General features: G+C 36.7%; 1 protein-coding gene across 1 annotated transcript in view; it reads left to right on the top strand.

Annotated features, from left to right (window-relative positions):
* LOC116728612 (seizure protein 6 homolog) overlaps positions 1-22,722 on the top strand; it is a 115,124-nt gene that overhangs the window by 56,852 nt on the left and 35,550 nt on the right. The window contains exons 3-4 of the mRNA XM_032576853.1: positions 40-161; positions 22,037-22,229. Of these exons, the coding sequence (XP_032432744.1) occupies positions 40-161; positions 22,037-22,229 (315 nt within the window). The remainder of the gene's footprint in view (positions 1-39; positions 162-22,036; positions 22,230-22,722) is intronic.

The raw sequence follows: 22,722 nt of genomic DNA on the forward strand, positions 1-22,722 counted from the left end.
AAAAAAGGAAATCACTTTTATTTTTGCTCTCTCCAACAGAGCCATGCAGCATGAATTTTACTGAGTCCGAGGGCAACATTGAAATCCAGCAACATGTTGACCCTGGGGTGGAATGCACCTACTTGATTACTGTCTACCTAGGATATGGCATTGAGGTTCAGGTAAGTGCTGGACACTTTATTGTTTGTCTCTCTAAAACTTCCCTAGTTTTCTATAGTAGGTTCCAGAAATGACATCAAAGTTTGTGACTCAAATGTTTGACTTTACTTCAAGTTGCTCTTCAGGAGCAAAAAAGAAAAAATACCTCAGATTTGACAGAATCATGAACAATCTTTGTCATTTGTAATAAGGCTGTGACATGAACCAGTGTGAAATGCTCATATTCTGTTTGATTTGTTACCCTGCAATATTTTTACGTTGGCTGTAGCTTCTTAATGATGACCAAATTGATGCCTCTCACCAAGAGATCAGCAATTTCAAATTAAAATAAACCCAACTTTTCCTCAACCCCCATCTTATTTTTTCACTGTTTTGCTTTTGCCACTATCAAATACATGTTTGGCTTTTCAGGATAAAACCACTCAGCACTTAATAGATTGCACCATACTCCACAGTTTATAATGTATAGCATAAATTGCAACAAATGTACATTTATGGAAATGACAAAAAATGTAAATTAGGATTTGTAACATGGTTTCCAGCACAGCCAGTTGATATTCTACATTTACTGGAATATCATTTTGGAAAAAAATGTACGTCTAGGAGTTGTTTTATTAGACCTTACTTTTGTTTTTATTTAATTTGACAAATATTATTATGAATATTGCTACTCTTGCTTGAGTGAACTTCCTGATTACTCTACCCAGAGAGTAACTTCACTAAATGAAAAACAAACATATTTAAGCCAAAAATGCATGAGAAACATATCTACATGTTGAACTGAGACTTCTTGTTTTGTCATGAATTTGTTGGTTGTTATTATGTTCTATATTTGTAATTCTTTTAGTTTGCACATAGCTATGTATTTTTGTGTTTTGGATGCCTGCTTTTTAGTAAAAATATGTTAAAGTAGTTATACTCTTACTTGAGGACAATTTTTGAATACTCTGCTCACTTCCAATGCTGGTTTCCAATGATTCTTGAATAATCTCTAACTTAGAATAAGAAGGAAAAAAAAAACATTGAGCAAGACAAACACAAAAATTAAAAGCTGTCAACAATGTCATTACCAATAAATCTATGGCTTAGAAAAATAACATTTTCTATTGAATTCAGAAAAGTCTCAGTTTTATTTCTCATGGGACATATAACAATTTCCCAAAATACTTCATAGTATTTATAACAGTTTCTATCCATCTACCCATTGTCTATAATTGCTTATGCTTGTAAGGTTGGTGCTTACCTCCAGCGGTCATTGGGTACACTTCAGGCAGCTTAATTGCAGTTCTTTATTTTAAATTAAGTGTTATAAAAGTTGTCATATGTCCATGTGTTAAATGGGGCATGAATATATAAAAGAGCCCATAACGGGAATTCATAACCTACAGCACTGTAGTGTTATAGGCATACATTCATTAAGCAAATGTTTATTTCAGACATTAGATATTTCAATTACATACTAGACTTACACTTGGGGAAAAAATACTTGGGAACATCTCTGGTAGGTTCAAATACACATCATTAAAGTCGGATTAACTGGCTTTTTGGAAGAAAATAAAAATAAACAGTAAGCAAGACCCCAAGGTCCAATCAAAGCTTTTGTTTTCTGTTCTGTCAGCCTAGAATGAGTTATCTTAAGTCTTTCCCCCTCAATTCTTTGAGTAATCTTCTGTTTGTTGCAGGACAAGGTGAGGAGGGGATTGTGGGAACTTTAAGTGGATCAAAACATGTTGTCTGTTACTACAAATTCAACTTATTGTAACTTGACAGACATGTTAGAAAACAATAAACAATATAATTTGAATATGTAGGCTAGCCAACCAAAAGAAAAACCATCAAAGATATCAGAAGGTTTATTAAAGCTGAGGGAGCAGTGCATGGTGAAAAGTTAGCTGATTTAAACTGTGGTCCTTATGGAAACACCTGCTAAACTGACATCCTTTAGCACCACAATGTTTTATTCAAGGAGTGAACAGACCTGACTTATTCTGGTTTAGTTTCAGCCAAGGGAAGAGTCGCTGGCGTTTTGTCGCTTGTTGGAGACATTCAGACGGTGAATTCGCTGCAGTGAGTGGGTGGATGGGGGCAAAAGAGACAGGGCTTCATCTGAGGTTGAATGTTTGTTCAGTAAGTCTCTTCACAAAAGGTTATAAAAATTAACTGTCAGTGTGAGCATGTTCCTCGGCATTTGCAATTCCTCAAACGCTTCATTTACCACCGGAGACTTTAAAATGCACAAGCTTTGTCTTGTGCCTCTGGAGGGCTAAGATAAGTCTTGACGGAGTATATGTTTGAGAATGTGCTTTTCTCCAAAAGCTTTCTCTGGATAACTTAAGTAAATTTTGAACTACTTATGAGTAGACACATGCTTACCTGCGCACACACATGTGTTTAATGTATCAGCCTTTGGCTTTCACTGCTTGTGGTGTCTCGGGTACATTTCTTTTGTAAGTTTATGAAAAAGTTCAGCCAGGCTGCATGAAAACCCAAAAGGAAGTCATTCTTTTCAAGCACTATGCAGACAGATGGGGGCTACTGTGTACCTCCTTCTGACAGTCAGAGGAGAAAGTTTTTGTATCTTGCAAGTTATAAAATATACAAAAGTTACAAGAGGAAAACATATATTCAACAAAAAGAAATGTGCTATACATTGTCACTTGTACTTTGGGAGACTTAGAACCATCTTTGGTTCACTTTGTTATGCTATACAAATGACCAATGATCCCAAATACTCTTCTTGTGGTTGTGATTTTTTTCCTTTTTCCTTTATGAACTAGAATGCTTCTTCTAGAGACAAATGCTTTGTTAACTATCACAGATACAGTACAGACCAAAAGTTTGGACACACCTTCTAATTCAATGGGTTTTCTTTATTTTCATGACTATTTATAAGGCAATAAATCACCGGAGGTTAATTAACCTGACAGGGCACACCTATGAAGTGAAAACCATTTCAGGTGACTACCTCTTGAAGCTCATCAAGAAAATGCAGAGTGTGTGCAAAGCAGTAATCACAGCAAAAGGTTGCTACTTTGAAGAAACTAGAATATAAGGGGTATTTTCAGTTGTTTTACACTTTTTTGTTTAGTGCATATTTCCACATGTGTTATTCATAGTTTTGATGCCTTCAGTGTGAATCTACAATGTCAATAGTCATGAAAATAAAGGAAACTCATTGAATAAAAAGGTGTGTCCAAACTTTTGGTCTGTACTGTATTTCCTTTGATAAGATTAGATATACTTACTACATGCATAGTTTTATGGTTCTCTGTTCAGATCAGTGTTTCTCAATAATTTTCTGTCATGAGTTTTCTCACATACAAATCACTGGCACCAGGATTCTGTGACTTGATTATCAAAACAGATTAATAAAATTTAGACTTTAACTTGTTGCAGCTCATTTTAATGTTTTAAGTCTCAAAACAAATTCCAAGTTCAGTTTGTTAACTCAATTATTGACATTTAATCAATACTGCTCAGTCTGTGTGGTTCTCAAAAGAGAAAATGTGCAAATGATTTACTGGGATCTGCAATTTTAGACTTAACACAGTTAAACTTTTTAAAACTGGAAATATTGATGTAAAGTTTGTCCACTCCTTCAGCTTATTCTTTTTCTAAAGGGATCGCTTTGTGAAAAATTGTTTGAAAAATGTGCAACAATGTTGCTTAGATTTCAACTTGTCAGAACAGTAAATTGGTTTAATCTTTGTGGAGGGAGAGCATAAACAACAATTTTCAAGTCCCACAAATTCTTTAAAGATTTTTAAGGTCTGGACTTTGACTGGGCCATTTGAACACACAAATATGCTTTGATCTAAAACATTTTATAGTAGCTCTTGCCTGTATGTTGAGGATAGTGGTGCTGCTGGAAGCTGAATATTTGCTCACGTCTTTAGCTGCCTCTAATCAAGTTTTGTCCTTTATTCAGCTCCATCCATCTTCCTATCAACTCGCCCCATCCTCTTTTAAAAAGAAAAGTGTAACCCCACATTCATAATGCTGGTAGCAGCCTCAGGGTTGATGTGTTTAGGATGTCGTACAGTTTGCTTTTGGCCACGTTTCTCGTTTTGTTGAAGTTCAATAACTACATTTTTTGTTTTGTTTTGTTTGACCAGAGCAGCTTTTTCCACATGGTTGTGGCAAATGTCAAACGCAACTTGCTACGGCTTTCTTTCAAAGAGCTGCAGACATCTAGCATACCTTATAACTCTTTTGCTGAAAGTATTTCAGAAAAAATGTGACACCTGCCTCCCCTAGGATGGAGGCACAAAATGTTTAGGTAGGGGCAACAAGAATATTCAGATTTTGTCTTAACAGACATGGAAATATCTGTGTGCTACTTTACAAAAATGTTATCTGTGTAGAATAATATTTGCCTAAGTTTTAATTTCTTTGACACTGTACTTGTAGGGAGTGATGGAAACCATGCTTGAAACTTTGGACAGATAGACAGATGTTAAAAGAAAATATTAACAGGAGCTACAAAAAGAGAAAATTGCATGCTGTTCTGATCAAAATGTCTAAAAAGTTAGTTTTCTGCAAAATAAATCAAAATTGTATGAATGATGCCACTGCATGTATGAATGAAAATAGAAAAGAAAAATGGTAGTGGTAATGTAAATTCTAGTAAGACTGGCTGGCCATTTTCCCAAACACAAAACAAGCAGGTGTTATTTTTCTCTAGTAAAACCACAAAAAAAGTGAAGGTACCCCATCTTAAAGTTCTGAAAAAAAGAAAAAATTATATCTATATATATGCTGTATGTCTATATATATCTCTGTGATTCCAAGAAAAATCAAGTCAAAGTTACCATCCTTGCAATGATTCCAAAGTTCAATCAATTTCCTTGGTCTTGGTCTTATAATTTGCAGTGTCAATCACAGGCTGACATTTCACTGACAGCTCTGAGGTGATGAGCTGTAGGAGAGACATTATGGTTGAAGTGCATGTTCATAGTTTGGCAGCCAGCCTTCGTTATGGAAGGAGGTTTTCATTATAGCTGACAGTCCAGCAGTTTGCAAGGGCAGAGCATGGTAATTAAATTAACGGATTAATCTGGAGGACAGATGTGAAGACTGAAATGAATATTTTCACATACTGTTTTTTTTCTTCTTTTTTTAAAAAAAATCATTATTTCACTCAGACATCTTATACAAACAAACAGATTTCCACTTCCAGCACTCAAAGATGCTTGAAAGTGGGATCAAAAATATGGGCAAGAAATAAACGTGATGAGACAATTCCTGCATTTAGTCTACATTATTTTTAGCAGTCTGGCAGTTTGTGAGAGAAGGAGGGTGATAAATGTAGCAGGAGAATTTACTGCCCTCAGCCCCACTGTTCTACCCCTCTCGCAGCACATAATGCATTGCCCCAGCTGGTGTTTCTGACCGCATTATGATTTATTTGTGGAATTATTGTGGGAATATTAAGAGGCTGATATATCAACTTTTGGCACAAAGATAAATAATGTTATAAATATGGGAAGCGTTTTGCCTTCTGTGTTTTAAAAGTACTGCCTTTTTTAGTTCTCACTTAATCTGATCTTAATAAAGTCAGATATATTTTATCAGTGTAGTAGATACTCATGAAAATAGCATAAAATCATCGAAGTTTGCTATATAAACTGATGAGAAATGACATGGAAAAAAGAAATGGCATTAATAGATGGGGAAAGAAATTGTAGGTTAAAATTCAAATATAAAATTCAAATATAAAACTTTCTTTCACTATTCTTAATTTAAAGAAATACCACAGTTCATCTGTTTAACTATATTATGTATGAGTAAGATAGAAATATCCAGTAATCATACTGTTCCGGAAGGACGTGGGTTCTTTTTCTTAGTATTGGACATGTTTTAGTGTGAAATGTGCTTATCAACTTCAAATCAAAAGCAAAAGACCATGTGAAAATATTAATTGAAGTTGAGATGAGTCATTTTTTATCATGTGTTGATGTAGGTTGAAGTGTCAGTCAGAGAAGAAGCAGTGATTACCCCCCCCAAAAACATAAAATGGCATAAAAATGCCATATCATAGATTTCAAATTCACTAAGAAAAAGATTTTGATTTTAGGAGGCATGTCTTCTGGATTCATGAAACTAAAATTTAGGTGCTGGGCAATACTGGTGAATTTTATGTTTGGATGAAAAAGAGGGAACTGTGTAGTCCCGAGTACGGCACCCTGACTGTGGAGTATGGGGCTGGCAGCATCAGAGTGTGTGGGAACTGGTTCCCTTCACAGCATATTTGACATCATGAGTAAAGAAGATTGTGTGTAAATATTTAGACAGAGTTTAAAAAGTAGTTCAGCCATATACAAGTGGAAAAAATATGTCCACATTCTCAAGTTTAGAAAAAAAATCTAAAAAAAAGAAAAAGTGTTTCTTCATTGTAACATTTACAAGATTTAAATAATCTTGGCAAGCCTGAATACCCCAAAACAAAAACCAAAAACATTTTACATTAGTAAAAGAAGGTTTTGTTTCATCATATATAATGTATAAAATTACACATAACTGTATGTATCTTTATTTGTATAGTCATTTGTTTTTTTCATTAATTTTAGTTATTATTACAGGTTTAGCAGGTGTATTCATATTTTTATTCATTTTAAAGTCTACATTCATAGCACTATTAATATAGATACATTTAAGAAAATACTAACGTTAGATAATGAAAATTAAAGTTTGAAAATGTAGTTTTACTGTAATGTAAACTACCCGTGAACTTTCTTTTCCAGTGTTTTGATCATATTTTAAGTCAATATTTTCCCTATTCCCATTTTCTTCCTCACCACTGTCACTTCTGCAATAAGTTTTAGCACAGGACAGATGGAGATTTTCTATTGCTGGGCTATGGTATTAAAGGGCTTAAAATCTGTTTTGGAGCTTTTTTCCTTGTGATCAAATAAATCTTGTTGGGGTAAAGCTAGCTATCAGCTCCTTCCAGGCCATCTGTCCTCCGAATTCTGCATCTTCTTTTCTCACCGATTTACCTGCCTGGGTCTGGGTTTTCCTAGGAGGCTGTGCAAACACACTGATTGGCCTGTTTACTGGAACATCTTCCAGTATTTCTATAGCAGAATGTAGGAATGTGTCAGAAGCACAGGGGATAGAAGTGAACATTGGGCTTCTTGCAATGTCGTAATGGCTGATTTATGTGTTCCCATCTGCTGACAGACTTGAAGTGAAAAGATCTAAGTAAATTATAGAGAGGACTTTCTCTTTATTCTCATTATTTATCTTTTTTTTTTTGCCTTTTTGTTATCCTCTCATCTCATGGTGTTTTTATAGCTTATTCACTCTATATTATTCAAGTATTGATTTATTTTTCTTATTAATGTCCCAATTTGTCATATTACAGCTGCAAACTCAAAAAGTCAATAAATTGTAGAGCCATATTTTTGTTTCAGTTACAGTTACAAGTCATTTTGTGTCTACCACGATTGCATATTTGCATAAACTATTGCAATCTCACTTAGCCTGAATGAGGAGTGTGTGAAAAAGTCAGTAAAGTCTTTCCCATGATATTCACTTCAGTTCAGATTTGGACTCGAAAAAGCATGAAAATCCCACCTGAGAGGGAAAGAAAAATAACAATGTACACATTTAAATTAATTGATCAAATAATTAAATAAAACTGGCTGAGTATGAGTATATGCACAACATAATAATCAGATTTTTTTTGGTGAAACTTGCTTTCTTTTTCCTTCCACTTAAGTAGTATTTTATGATGATGGTGTATCACTGTAAAATCCAAATAAAATTGAAGTTTGTGAAACAAAATGTGAAAAAGTTTAGAAGGGATGAATATGTTTTGTATAGCTGATCATATATGACCTCATTTTTTGTTATTAGTTGGCAATTTTTTTTTCTAAATTAAACATAGATAAATATGCAATATAGGATTTTCAGTAACAGCTTGAATTGCAAAATTGCTCAAATAACAAAATACAAAAACATGTTTTATTATTATAGACTCAAGAGAATATAGTAGTACATATAACACATTTAAAACTTAATAACATACAGAGAAACTTATTTGTTTCATAAGTTCACAATATTAAAATATAAAACAATCGTCTTGAGTCTCATTGGGGCAAATTAAAGCTTCCAAGTTTCACAAACTGAGACGAATGAATGTTGCTTCACAAATTTCTAGACGGTACGGAATCAATTTGGAAGCACATCATGAGCTCAAGGCTTTGTGTGCAAATGTATTCCGCCTAAGTTAAGGTGTTTTCTCTTGTTTTTTTTTCTTTTTGTTTGTTTGAGGAGGATCATCAATGAAATGCACCCTAAGGATTGAGATGTTACAGAGCATGCCAAGTGTTTACAGCTAATCCCGACTTGAGGGTTAACGATTGGTATTTGATGCTGCCTCGGCGACCACGCTCCTCTGACTCCAATCAATAGGCATGTTAATAAGCGGCACCAATACTTGACACGCAGGTCCCTCTCATTGCTGGTTGAATTGTCGTATTGATTCGTGCACTTTCATTTTAATTCCAGTATTTCTTACAAAAAGAAGCAAAATTCTCAAGGCATTGACCCTGGCTGAGGGTGGCTGATGAGCGAGGGAATTAATTTGTTTTTGTTGGTGTTTGGTGGCTGCTAGCGCTCTGGTCGGATGAAAGGGTTTTGGAGAAATAGTAATATTTCCAACACAAACAAGTGTCAGCTCTTATTTAAAAAAAAAAAACAAACAAAAAAACATGCAAGTTTCTTTTTAAAATTCACATATGAATGTGAGCTTCCCTCCATCCCCCTCAAACATCCTTTGATTCAGGGACACTGCATAAGTGACACAGGACATAGTCTACACATCAGAGGCAGAGCCAGCCTGACTGAGTAATGGGAACCAGGACAGGCTTCCAGGCTTTAATCAACTTGAGATGAGGCAAAGGAAAACCTTCATCATGCTGTGATGTGGGCTAGTAAGCCAGGACATGAAGATGGCTAGCCTGATCTTGATGGGCTCTTTAGGGTGTCTAGGCTTTGCAGAGATGAGTTTTCATGGGGCCCAGCCATCCCGAGAGGAAAGCTTTCAGGTGACACTAATTGCTCCTCCACCCAGCTTGCTGTCATCGACGAAGAAGTCTGTCTGGCAGAAGTCTAAGTTCCCTCCTACTGTTTCAGCAGCATGGTGGGAGGTAGAGGGTGAAAATACACGATGAGTAACGAGCAAATCGTAATTTATTCATAAATGTACTCTACGTTAAATAAACTGAGCCAATGAATGATCTGAAAAAGGGAGGTGGATGTATCAGAAAGCCAAAATTTCACCTAAACTTGTGACACCATGAATAAGTATATCTGAGCGATAAAAACGGCTCAGTGATTGTAAGGCCGATACAACCCAAAGTCCAGACACATTTAATAAAACAGCAACAGCATGAAAAAGTAATAATAAATCGCTCCATACTCAGCTAAAACACAATCAAATTTCCCATATATTCGAAATGTTACACTCGTCTTCTTGGTTAAATTCAAACTGCTTGTTTTACTGCTTGTGTAGATGAGACAAGAGGGAAAACAAACATATTTGTATTGTATTCATCTGCTGGCCCAATGACGTTCTAATTAAAATTCAGCTTTTTTTTTTCCTTTGCTAATTTATTCAAATCCATTGTTTTAAACAACATGGAAAACGGGAAATGGCCTTGGCTGTTTTATGGAAAGGTGAATGTTCAATTAAGATACCATTTCATTATAATGAATTCTATGAGCGCTTTTTTTGTTTGTTTTGTTTTTCTTTCTGTGTCTTTCTGGATGAATTTATTCGGGAAGGCTCAAAAACACTGCCTCTGCATGGAGCACCGAGATGATTCGAATGCGAGACAGAGATAGAGGCTGTAAGGACGGGGCACATAACCAGTATGTCCCACAGTATAATCCACTGGGTTTTATCATGGTAATGATGACACTGCAGCTGGCGAGTCCACTAGCTGTTGATTCATTGCCCGCAGCAGCTGGGTCATTTATTTTCCATGTATTGTGTCGCTGTATCATTTTGATTACGTGAGTCCCATTTCCACCTTAGCAATGGCTCCTGTGAGTCAGTGTAAATGTGTGAGGCAGAGCAGCGCCAGATGTTTTCAACAATGAAACATCAGTCAGACACGCTCTCCGAGGACGGTTCACTCATCTTGTGCACGGCACAAGCAGATAAATGAATACATTAGCAAATAACAACGATATGTCACGTGTGGAACAGTGGGCCTGTTTGACAGATTGTTTGTTTCAGAGCCCCCCTGTAGATGTTTTTGTATCTTTATTTATTTATTTATTTTATTTTTTTAAGGGTGACTCTAGTCAAGATTAAACGCCAGACCAAGCAGCTTTCTGTTTGGAAAAGGATAGGACCTTCATATCTGTGGCTGTTTAATCTCAGTCGTCTCCTCTGCAGCAGTTCTAAAGGGACTAACTCAGAAACCAAAGCACTCAATCCTGCAAATGCTTCCAGTCTTCAAAATTTTGCCTGAAATATCTTTCTTTTCATGCTTTGTGCTCTTGTGCCGATGGAGGCCTGCCTGTTGTCCCACAGCCTTGAAGGATGTTGTGTTTGTTGCAGCAATTTGTTTGAAAAGACTGCAGTTTTAGGCTGAAGATGACCTTCAACTTTCTCGACTTTCTAGTTTTGATTAGTTCCTTGGAAAAATGACGTTTGAAAGAGTTGCTCGGTAGGAGCTGAAAACATGAAGTGAAAGCATTTCTTCTTGGAGGACGGTGTTGCATTTCTTCCATTGTTCAGATTTTTTCTTCTTTTGTAGGTGCTAAAAAAAAGAAAAAAAAATCTCTCTTAAGAAAAAAAGTCATTCTTGTCTTACGTCAACAATTTTTTATTTTTTGGGGGGTGGGGGGAACGAAACAGCATAGTGTTTAGATCCACTGATGAAGTTGTGGTTTGGTGCAGAAGTGTGCTTGCTCAGCCAAATACTTGGTCCCACAAATGTGTCTGCTGAGGAAGAGATTCCTGCACTTACAAAAAGGCACCTCTCATTACAGTCACAGAGCGACACATACACACCTACATGCGCACGCCTACTTGTGTGTGTGTGTAAGTGGGAGATGTTGAGGAGGAAAAAGTCCCTCAGGGCATTTGGCAGCAGTACCGGCGTAGATAAGGTAGTCTGAGGTCTCCTGACATGGCCAATGATTCATAATTGAGGCAGGACAGCTGTTGCAGGCAGCACTGACATGTCCCAGGGTGGATGACAGATGATAGGGCCCTCTGGGGCTGAACTATCTATCAGTCCAAATGTTCCCTGTACACTATCTGCTCACCTATCCTTCATGAGCCTCCCTGGTATATGTAAACGTTGTGGTCACAGATACTCCATCAGTTTGAGCTCGTTGAATGTGAGGGAAGCTATTTGTGACGCACGCAGGATATCATCCACGAGGGGAACTCCAAAAAAATGTAAATGTGCACAACAAGGATTTTCTCTTCTTTGTTCTTTATTGTACACTTTTTATTTGTATTTTTTTTCAGCTTAGCACAAACACAATGATTATCAGGCTCAAGGACATGCTATGTAGAGATGTTGAGCTTAAGACAATATTTTGTACCATTAATTGTAATGATGAAGAAAGGTAATTGATAGAAATTACTGCAAAACTTATTTCAATCTGGAAAGACTCAGACGGAGAAAGAAGACGATTAGAAAAGTTTATTGACATGAATGAATTAAAGTCTTTGGCGCTTGGGCCCAGCTGAGGACATCGAGCAAAGATTAGCGATAAACTCGAACGAGCATTCTCGATGCTGATACTAATGTCATCCCCCGGGACCCAACACTGGTGGTGGAGATGGTGAAGGATGCTGGCCTGAAGGACTGGGAGAGTGGAGGAGGAGAAGGGGCGGAGGTGGGTTGAGCTCGGATGGAAAGCGGAAGGTGCCATGGATGGAGGTCCTTATCATCTGGTCAGTGATTGGACGTGACGTGGCTTGGTCCAGCGTTGATAGGTCATCGGTGATGAACAGGATGCACCAATTGGATGATGCAGGTGGGGCTAAAAGAGTCTTCCAGATTGAATTTGCGCCTAGGCTTCATTACAGTCTTTTGAAGTCATGGCTCTATCAAAAAAAATGCTGTTTTCAAATGGGCTACAAAGCAACACCAACTACACTAAACAGTAAAACTGCTTTCGAGCAATTGTGCTCCTAAGAAAGTAGTTACAGTAAAAGTAACAATCCTGACCATGCTCTAGGTTTTTGAGGTTTGAAAAAATCAATTAGTTTTATCATTGTCATCACAGCACGACATTGACTGAGATCTATGGCTGCAAATAACTATTTTCCCATAGAGGATTCAACTGGCCCAGTAATTTATGTCTTTGACCTTATCTTTGTCCTGGACAGAGCAGAAGAAATGGCTGCTGATGCGATTGTGTGTACTCTGTTTTTCATCCCATAAATCTACTGGCTCATCAATTGTCTGTTAAAGTACATCACTTCCTTAGGTAATTCCACAAACAGAGCTTATGCTGCTATTAACTCTCTGTGTTGAATACATTTTATTTCCTGTTAAAAGTGCTTTGCTTTCTGTTTTTTTTCTTCAAAAACCTATTGACTGCAGCAGACAGTTGCTCATATGTAGCCAGGTTCTGTTGGAAGTCTCTTCATGGGAGTTATTCCTTTGTACGGTCGCCCTATGCTTGCTCAGGATGAGACATTGCCAGTTGTCTGGTTTATAAATGCAAAATAAAAACATTTTCCTTTCCTATAAAGCCTAATAAAATACACTGAAGATTGGATTGCAACATGTCAAAACTTAAAGCGGGGTTAAAGTCTCTGTTATCCCTTAGAAGATAAAAACATCAGACGGAAGGAGTGTACTGCACATGTAGGTGCACTTTGTACCAAAACATCAGGGGTATTTTTAGTGGTATTATTTTCTTTGAGGCATGTAGATTTGCAGAAAACAACTCCAGTTTTCTTGGAAGGCTTACTAATGCAAGCTTCATACTTAAGTAGCTTGGATGAGTCCTTATTAAGAAAAGAACAGAGTAGAGCACAAATGAGCCATCTATACATCTTTAAATAACAACAGACATGTGCCCTTTGGAAGTAATAACTGACCATCCTTTAATTGTATCTTATTGCGTTGTATTCACATATGTATATATCACATCCAAAGTATTTTCTTTATAGCATCATTTTAAAGAAAAGTAGCATTACTGTCTCCTTACAGGGAATAAAAAACACAGAAAGAGAATAAAAGTGGAGAGAATGGAGATGAATAAATGAATAACTGCATCAAATACAAATGAAAGTAAATATGGGTATTTTAACAATTAAAGGCTCTTAAATACAGCTACATAGAGTACATGAAATATTCACACAGTCATTTGGTTTTGAATTACTAAGTAGATTGCCCCTGCAGCAAGCTGAGTCTGCTATGGGTAAATTGAGAAGGCAAGAGAATAAATGATTTTAACAATAAAAATAAAGTCTGGTCTAAAATGATTCAAGATTGAATGAGCGACTTCTAAATTAATCTAATTGACAACAATGTTGCAGAGGCTCACCGAAAGAGGAGACACCACATGGTGTGTTTTGTGTCTTCTTGTGTGATGGCGCTAACAGCTATCACTGCAGACTTTTGGTTTCTCTTTAGGCGCTGGGGGGGAAAAAAAAAAAAGATCAGAAATAAATCAGCTTGTTGTTTTGTGTCCACAGGTTAGATGGATGCATAGCGGCAGATATTCTTCTTTTTTTTTAGGTATATAGTAAATGGCACTTCCAGCTCTATAATGCTGATATGCTCTGGACACAATTCTGCATTCTGAAGTAGGAAATTGATTACTTCAGCTTAAAATCTATAAAATCATAAAATCATTTCAAAATTCTCAGAGCTGAAAAATTACTGCTCATACCTCTCAGCACTGTTTCAAGCCTCGGAGTTGTACACCAGCTGGAGTCAGTGGAGCGGCACTGGAATCAGATGATCACAGGTGTTCAGGCAGGGAAAAATAAAGGCTTGTGCCATTCTGTGACAGCAAGAGACAATAATTCTGGACAAAACACTTTCATTTTGTCCGAGTTGGTATAATACTCTTTGACAGACGGGAGCCTTTTTCTTTTAAAACTTCTTTGGGGGGGGGGGAATGTAGTTTTAATTAGTGTAACAGGATTTTGCAGCCACATTGTAAACATTTTGGAACTTGGCAAGCAAACCGATGGATAGAACAACATAATTGTAGCATATAGCTGAAAAATAAAACATCTCTCAGTGATGCAGGTGAGAGTCATTTCTTCACAGACTGACAGGGGGAATTTTATGAATTACACTGGAACGCCAATCATCTTAACTTCACGTCTAAGAAGTCCACATCAGACCTTTAGTTTATTTATTTGCACTTGTTTAATTTAAAAAGACAGAACAGTTAGCATTTCGTAATGTTTGCAGGTTGTTTTTCCCAACCTTATTTTTGTTATAGAAATAAACACTTTCTCATCAAACTGACACCATCTAGTTTGTCTGTAACACTGAATTGTTGAAGGCTTTAAATTCGGATGTTGTCTCTTCCATCAGTAAAATTAGAATCTTTTAGCATTTAATATGACATGCAGCTGCTCTCCATTATTCTGAAAACTGTTCAAATAGGAAATGTAACCCATTGAAATATAAAAACATATATGTTCAAAGAAAAATAATATTAAGATGAAGACCTTATAATGTCAAAGTTCCAAATGATTGTTCTTTTTATTCAGTTTTTATCATGATGTAGTTGAAGTTTTAATCACCATCTCTCTCAACAATGTTTGATTTCAATTAAAAACATACGTTACAGTGGCTTTTCAGTGATTTTCTAATTAGCCTGATTTACTCTCAGTACCAATTTGCATGTTTTATTTAAATATTTTTGCATTTTGTCTGCAATACACAGTATTTTGGTTGAGCATTTTAAGTTTAAAAGTTACCCTCTACAATACAAGATTTGTATTGTAGAGGGTAACTTTTAAACTTAAATACCAAGCAAGAAGGAAACAAAACTTTTTTTTTTTTTTGCAAAACAGTGAAGTTCTTTGGATTAACTTGAGGGGGGAAAAGCACGTTTGAAAATCGCCCGAGGCGTTGTCATTGCCATGTCCTTGAGGGATGTTATATCTTGCATTCTAAAATTACGAAGCAGTCATTTATTATTCACTATGAAGTTGTTTTATTTATTTTATTTTTTTTCTACTTTGACAGATATCGTTGTAACACAAATGCAACCCCTACTACATGGTTGTCAGCCTTCCTTATTAACTGTGCACAAGAAAACCTCTGGAGTGCTGTTGTGTTCAAGTGTGGTGATTAAAACAAAACAAATCAATCAAAGTTGCTGATCTCATGAATCACTCTGGAAGAAGTCACCTCTAAACTCAGTCCCACAGCATCCATTAGACTTCCCGCGCTCAACTGGCAAATCCTGTTCGACTGAGTGACAGTTAGCCTACATGACCAATTTCATTTTGCGGCCAGCAACATTGTGGATAGTGCTCTACCTGACCACTGTCTCAGCTTTTCCAGGCCAGTGCTCTAACACTTCTGCTCGCAGATTTCCTCAGGGACTCCAGCCTATGGAGGGCAAGCCTTTTCTGCCTTGTGGCCTACCTGAGCCCACTGCCTATGACAGCGCCGGCTTTAAGAATGTGTCAGGAATTCAACAGGCTTTTGAAAAAGATGTGGCTGAATTGGCTGTGATGGGCTACAGATCCTTTCTTCCCAGCGGCCCGAATGTTGCCTAAGAATAATCAGATTCGCTGGGCTGTAAAAGGTCTCATAGATGTATTCTCCACAATTTTCTTCAGGAACAAAAAAAAAAAAAAATCTACCATTTATTTGCACCGATGTCTCGACTCATTGTTTTACGGCTTACAGCTCTCATAACTCTTAATGTTGTTTATGGCTGTGGCAGGCAGCTGCTAAACAGAGAGAATACTCTAAAATCCGACTGAGAGCCCAAAAGAAAACAGAGCAGCTGGCGAGCGGCTAAACATGGAGAAGCGTATAGCATGCATATTCTCTCAGAGATTGCAGACATAAAAATCAGAGATAACTGAATAAGTCAAGAAGTTTATAGTGCAGATGTATGCTAGCCTGTTTGCCAAATACGTTATTGTATTAGTTAAAAAGAATATGATACACAGTCACCATAACTAGGCATAAAATGATACATTCAGCTCAGGAGTCGGTATAATTGGGATCACAATTTTACCGAGGAAGATTAGGAAATCTATCAAACGTTTAAAAAGAAAATCCTAAATATTATTTTAAATAAGGAGCTTTTAATAGTCTTCAAATGTTTCACTTGTTCATATTTTGTGGTTTTTAAGCTTATCTAAATATAAGGCCTTCTCTCATTTATAATGTGTAGGTTATCCTGCAATAGTCAGCCCCGCCCACTCCTCACTACTCCCCAGGGCTGCCTACTGACCAGTTCTCCGTCTAACAGGTCCGGAAAATCTCTGAGTCCTGGGTATTACCCTAAGAGTACTCTATAAGAGATAATCTATTTAAACTGGTAGCGAAAGTGACTCGTCTAGCTCTAACTACCTCCAATCCAGAAGTTATGACCCTTTACAGTTAAGAAACAGTCAGCTGAGTAGCCCTCGCAGCTGCATAATTCCAATAACCACTTCTGTTAACGGTAGCCCACTTTCTAAATCATAACTTGCACTTGGAACCGGCTAGATTATGTTTAGTGACTTAGAGGTAAGTCCCAGGGTCATTATTTACTCTCACCAAAGGAAATTATGAAGCCTCCTATTTACTGGAATCATGTACATTAGTTTTACCTTGATTAAAAGAACTGGACAAAGATTAAATGACTCTATTAATTCCAATGTCCACCAACCTCATTAGAATTTTGTAGTATAAATTTATTAAGCAAGCTTAAGCAGGGATATGCGACATACAAATCAATTATCATTTGTAAATAGTTCAAAAACAGTGTAATAAAATTTACATGTACAATCATACTACTCTGTCTCCTTTCCCTAAGAGTTAAGTCGCAAGTTCTGAAATAGAATTTCAATGAGCAGATTCAACTCATACCCAGGTGATGGTGGATCTTTTGGCAACAGGAATTTCTTGCGTCCTTGGTTGAGGTCCTTGCCTGGTGTGGGAAAACCCTCCTCAGAAAGGTAGCAAAGCAGAAAGGGTCTGAATCCTTATGCAAAACCCAGTTCTTTATCCCTGAGGGACCTTTGTCCTTCTTCCAAGTCTTGTTGCAGAGTTTGAAAAGGCTGGGTTGAGACGAGACCAGCGGTCGAATAAAGAACCAGAGATGGGGCGATGGGACCCAGTCCTTTCTTAGCGGTGTGAAGTCCGAGCTTCCCCGTGGTTCTGAAGTGTGGTCCGTAGCTTAATCTGCTCCTCTGTGAGTTGTTTCTCCTTCTGCGCCGCCGGACTGGGAACAGCTGGTTCCTCTTTTCAGCCCCTTTTTATGCCTCTCCTCACCATGTGTGTGTATGGGAAGGTTTGGCCTACGTGACTTTCTTCACGGCCGCTGTGTCTCATGAAAAAGTCCCCCCCATTTCTCAACCTTCTTGCTGACCACAGTGGAATTTCCCGTACTTCTCCTTTCTTCCTGTGCTCCTTGGCCATCTGTTCAGAACTGCTTGCGACATTTCCTGTTCTCAGAGCTGTACTGCACATTCGTCTCTTCTATATTCTATAACTCACTTTATCTATTAAAACTCAGTAAACACATTCAACCTCTTGTTAAATTGATTTCAGATGATTATAACTTCATATTCATTGACAATACATCACATCTTTTCCATACATCACATCTTTTCCTTGTTGTTAATTATTAACATAATCATTACATATTTAAATCATTACAGATCATTAATCAGAGATTCTTTGCAGAAAGTTATTGAGTGATTACTTATATTCATGTTATTCAGACTTATTCAACTTAATTAACTTTTAATCAAACTACAGGATTACTTTATTTCTTCCAAGCCATTATGCATCTTTTTCTGCGTGTGCCTGGAAAGATCTCATACCCTTATGCCAGTTTTCTTGACAAATGTCCTGCATGTATTTTCTTGAAAATACATCAATTTTAAAGCCTGTTTTAAAGATTTTCTTTTCAGGTTTGATCGGCCTAAATATTTTGGATGTTAAATGACTGGTGGTCAAATCCATAAAAATCGTTCAAAAAAGTAAAATAAGCAAATATCTCCTGCATAACATATCCTTTTTATTTCAGCAGTCGTGCTATTCTCACTGAGCTAACAAATCAGTTGTATCTTTTCTGTTACTCTACCAATGATTTGTTTTTGTTTTCCAGTAGAGCTGCTTGTTATGACTTTCAAATTATACAATAATAGTTCATAAAATGTGGTAAAATGTATTTCCACACAGCAAAAAGTTAAAACCTGACTGCCAAAGGTAAATATTTTTATAAGATCATAAAAAAAAAAAATCAAACTGAATTTACTGCCACCAGTAGCATTGCTATTACTACTAGCATTGCTATTGCTACTGGTGGCAATAGCAATGTTTATGACTAATATAATGTTTTTATAGCTAGAATTTTGTGCTTTTTATGGTTTTTTAGGGTGTACTAGATAACCATAGTAATAACCAAAGTAAATGCACTTGCGTTTATACTTTGAATAGCATTCTGTTTTTTGTGCATTTTCTATATATATGACTGTCCCTGCCTAACATAGGATTTATAATCACAAATGTAATTTAAACACGCTCCTTTCTCCTCTAGATCAAGCACAAAACACAAGCTGTGTTTTGGGTAAAAATTAATTTACAGAGAACAAAAATTTCAACAAATTTATGAACACAGGCATCAACATCTTGGTCAAAAAATATGAAATATGAGTATGTTAAAAACATCTTAATTTTCCAGTCACTAAGAGTGCTTCTACTAACTGCCGCCATTATATTTGGACCACACGTGCAGCTGCTTTAGTCTCCGTCTCGTGTCCGTCCTTAACTCATATGACATAAGCAGCTGCTGAGCTCTAAATCTCGTCAGGTTCACTCCGTGACCTGAACAGGTCTGCACGTCACTGGATCCAAACAGAGAATCTGCAGTGTGAATTCTGTCTGATAGACTTTTCAGCTAGCGCACTGCTACTTGGGTTAACATGTGAACAATAGAAAATGTTTATGTTGCTGTGTTTTGGTCTGAGTTTTTAAAGTCACCAACAAGCTGACTTTGAAAGTACAACGCTGTTTACTGATAATCACAACATCAAAATGTATGCTGGTATTATCCTTGACGGGATAATATGTCACACTAGATCATCACAGCTTTTACTGGTAATACTGCAGCATTTAGTGTGTAGATGTAACCGAACTGCTTATGTTTTTTCATTACAAAAATACATAGTCATTTTCAATGAGACAAGGCTTATAATCTGTGTGTGTGGGTGGGTGTGTAGGTGTGTGTGGGGGGGGCGTGTGTGTGTGTGTGTGTGACTGCCGTCCACATGTTTGAACTGATGAAGCTCTATCCGTGATTGAAATGTTATTAATAAAGGCTGTGAAAATCAAGTTTGCCGGGCTTTTCTCTGCAGTTGTTTCACTCCTACTCAAAACTTCATAAACAATTCAAATGATCGCTTTGGATTCGAAGAAAAAGAAAACTCAAGGGTGGGTTATATTTTAATGTAAGAAAATCCCTATAAACTCAAGGTGAAAGCATTTTCCTTTGTCATATAGAAAATAATTATGACCCGCTGTTGAATTAGCAGCTTTAGTTTATTGTACTACAGGGGAAAATGAGATGCGGCTGCGAAGGGTGTCAGCACTCTGTTATCCCGACAGTTTAACTACATGCTGTACTCCAGAGATTCCTTCACCAGATTTAGCTGCAGATGCTGTTCAACCTGTTGAAGACATAAAGCAGAGCTGACAGAGTTGCTTACAGGCACAGAGGATGAATCATTTGTGCAACAAACCATAAGTGGAATGACCTAGACAGATTCTACAATTACTCAAAACCACGTACAGCCTGGCAGCGGGTTAGCAAGAAGAACTGACTAAATGCTTCCCGCCTGTAATTGTGTTGGGAGGCAAGTGTGCAAACTAACTCAGCAGGTGACCCAATTTTTCACAGCGATGTTAACAGATTAGGCTTGATTGCAAAGTAGATATGCATAACAAGTGCAAATATATAGAACAGGATCTATCCAAGCTGAAGTTTCAGAGTAAAATGAGCATAGATGCAAAGGCATCTATTTGCATTATTGACAGCAAAGTAGTCATTACAGTTCTAACCAGATATTTGCTTGCATCGTAGAAAAAGAGAAATATTTTTTTTTTCAATTATATCCATCAAATCAGTTGTGTTAACATGAGGTAGAAAGGCCAAAATAGAATGATTTATATTTGCAAAATACCAGAATGATTAGCAAGCCAGTTTTTTAAAACCAAATTTGGAAGTTTACATGGATTTTCTTATTATTTAGTAGAATTTTCTTTTAAACTGTTTGATTTGATTAGTTGAAATGTTGGGCTCCTGACAGTACTGCTGGTCACAACTTTTCTGGTCACAACTTATGAAAATGAACTCATTGCTTTTTTTTTTTTTGCAGCATTCTCCAAAAAATAAAAAATAAAAAGGGCAAAAACCAAAATACAACTTTGTAACAAATTTTCTGCTATGTAAGATCTCTTAGCCCATTTGGAAGACACATTTGTACACTAACTTTAGTAGTTTTCAAACTGCAATATGTTTTGTTGTTGTTGCTTTTGGAGTAACGGCTTCTTCTTTTCTGAGTGGCCATTCAGCCAATAGCAGAACAACACTTGTTTCACTGTGGATAATGACTTTTTCTTATCAGCTTCAGTCAGCCTCGTCACAAAGTCTTTTGCTATTGTTCCTTGATTGATGGACACATTTTTCAGCACAGCTTTTCAACACCGCGACACAGAATCCATGTAATTTCTGAACTGTACTTGGCTAGACGTTTTCATGCTATTTATTCTTGCATAACATTGTTTGAATTGTGGCATCTAGAAATTTTACCTAAGGATGAACCAGAGCTGTGAGGATCATCTATTTTGCACCTTATATTTTGTTTGATTTCATTAGATTTTTTTCACACATGCCTCAAAAGGCATCTAATGCATAAATGTTGTGAGGTAACCTATAAGATGTTCACAAAGCTACAGCATCATAATATGGGCTTTTCCTAATTATCCATAGGCATTATAAACTGTGTATTGTTACAACCAAAATTATCTATACCTCTGGTTAGATTAAGATTGAAAATTATACCTTATCTTCTTTTCGCATTTTATTAAAAATAGCATGTAAAGAATTAGTTTCCATAACCTTCTTGACATTCAATGGCAAAATCATAATATTATAATTGTTGACCAGCTTGTAATACTGTATTTCCACTGATTTATTTTTGATGATGAGTTTAAAGTTGTTTAAGGCTGGAAGTTCTTTTTACCATCGCCCTAATCTTTTGCTCATTGCATACATTCATAATTAGGTTCAAGTCAGAACTCCAACCGGGTTGCTCTGAAATGTTGATATAATTCCAGACAGGGAAAAAAAAGATTACTTTAAACCCAGATCTGCCATGGAAAGAATAATTTTAATAAGTATTTTATGTAAATTTCACAATCTGAAGTAAACAATAAAAGAAAATTATCTTACATTTTTCAGCTCTTAGCAGACAGAAATAATTGGATCATCCCAGCTGACCTTAAACATGAAAGGAAAGGGCTAGTCTGACTTTTTTCTCAGAGTGGAAAAAAAGGCAGGTTGTGTGCAAATATCTACTTCCAAAAAATTAGACTAAAGTTATAGGATACACCTTTATGCTTGTACTATCCTACAATTTGCATGCAATTCCAGGCTAAGAAGCTGTTTAACCTTATCTGTTTGTTAGGTACTAAATGTGAGCGTGATGGAGGGAGAGCAGATAACAGTGGAGGACACAGGTGGTCAAGAACCTTTCATCCTCGCCAATGAGTCAGTGCTGATGAGGGGCCTTGTTCTTCGCAGCTGGAGCAACCAGATCTCGATTCGTTTCCGTGGCAATCAGCGGCTCAATTCAGGATTCCTCCTGCTGCATTACCAAGGTGAGCCAAGTCCATTCAGATTTGATCAATCCAACAATTGTTACATTCATCTTATTCACAACAGTTTGGCATAGAAAATTAGGCATTTGTATGCAAACTTTTTTCAAATTTTGAAGCTTTTTTTTTGTTACCACTTATTGATTTTGGAAAGTGCAATAACATTAAAGTTAACTTTTTTAAAACTCAGTTTGTAGAGAAGTGTTTGTTCATCTCATAATAGTCCCACAGGATCTACGTGGAAAAGCAATAAATTCTGTTCAGCTATCACATCATATTTGTGGAGCCACGGATATAATGAAGTGGTACAGTTCAGTGCACAGTGGACATTTTGTCAACTGTCAGAAATGCTTGTCAGATTTAACTGTGTGAAAATAATACTTTTACATTTGATTTTTCATTTAAAGAAAAGACTTTAAAATGCACAGAACCTCACACAATTTCATATCCTCCACCTGTTTTAACTGATGTAAAGCTTTAGATAAACAGTGCGTCC

The sequence above is a fragment of the Xiphophorus hellerii genome, chromosome 11 (genome assembly GCF_003331165.1).
Source record: "Xiphophorus hellerii strain 12219 chromosome 11, Xiphophorus_hellerii-4.1, whole genome shotgun sequence".
Lineage (NCBI taxonomy): Eukaryota > Metazoa > Chordata > Actinopteri > Cyprinodontiformes > Poeciliidae > Xiphophorus > Xiphophorus hellerii.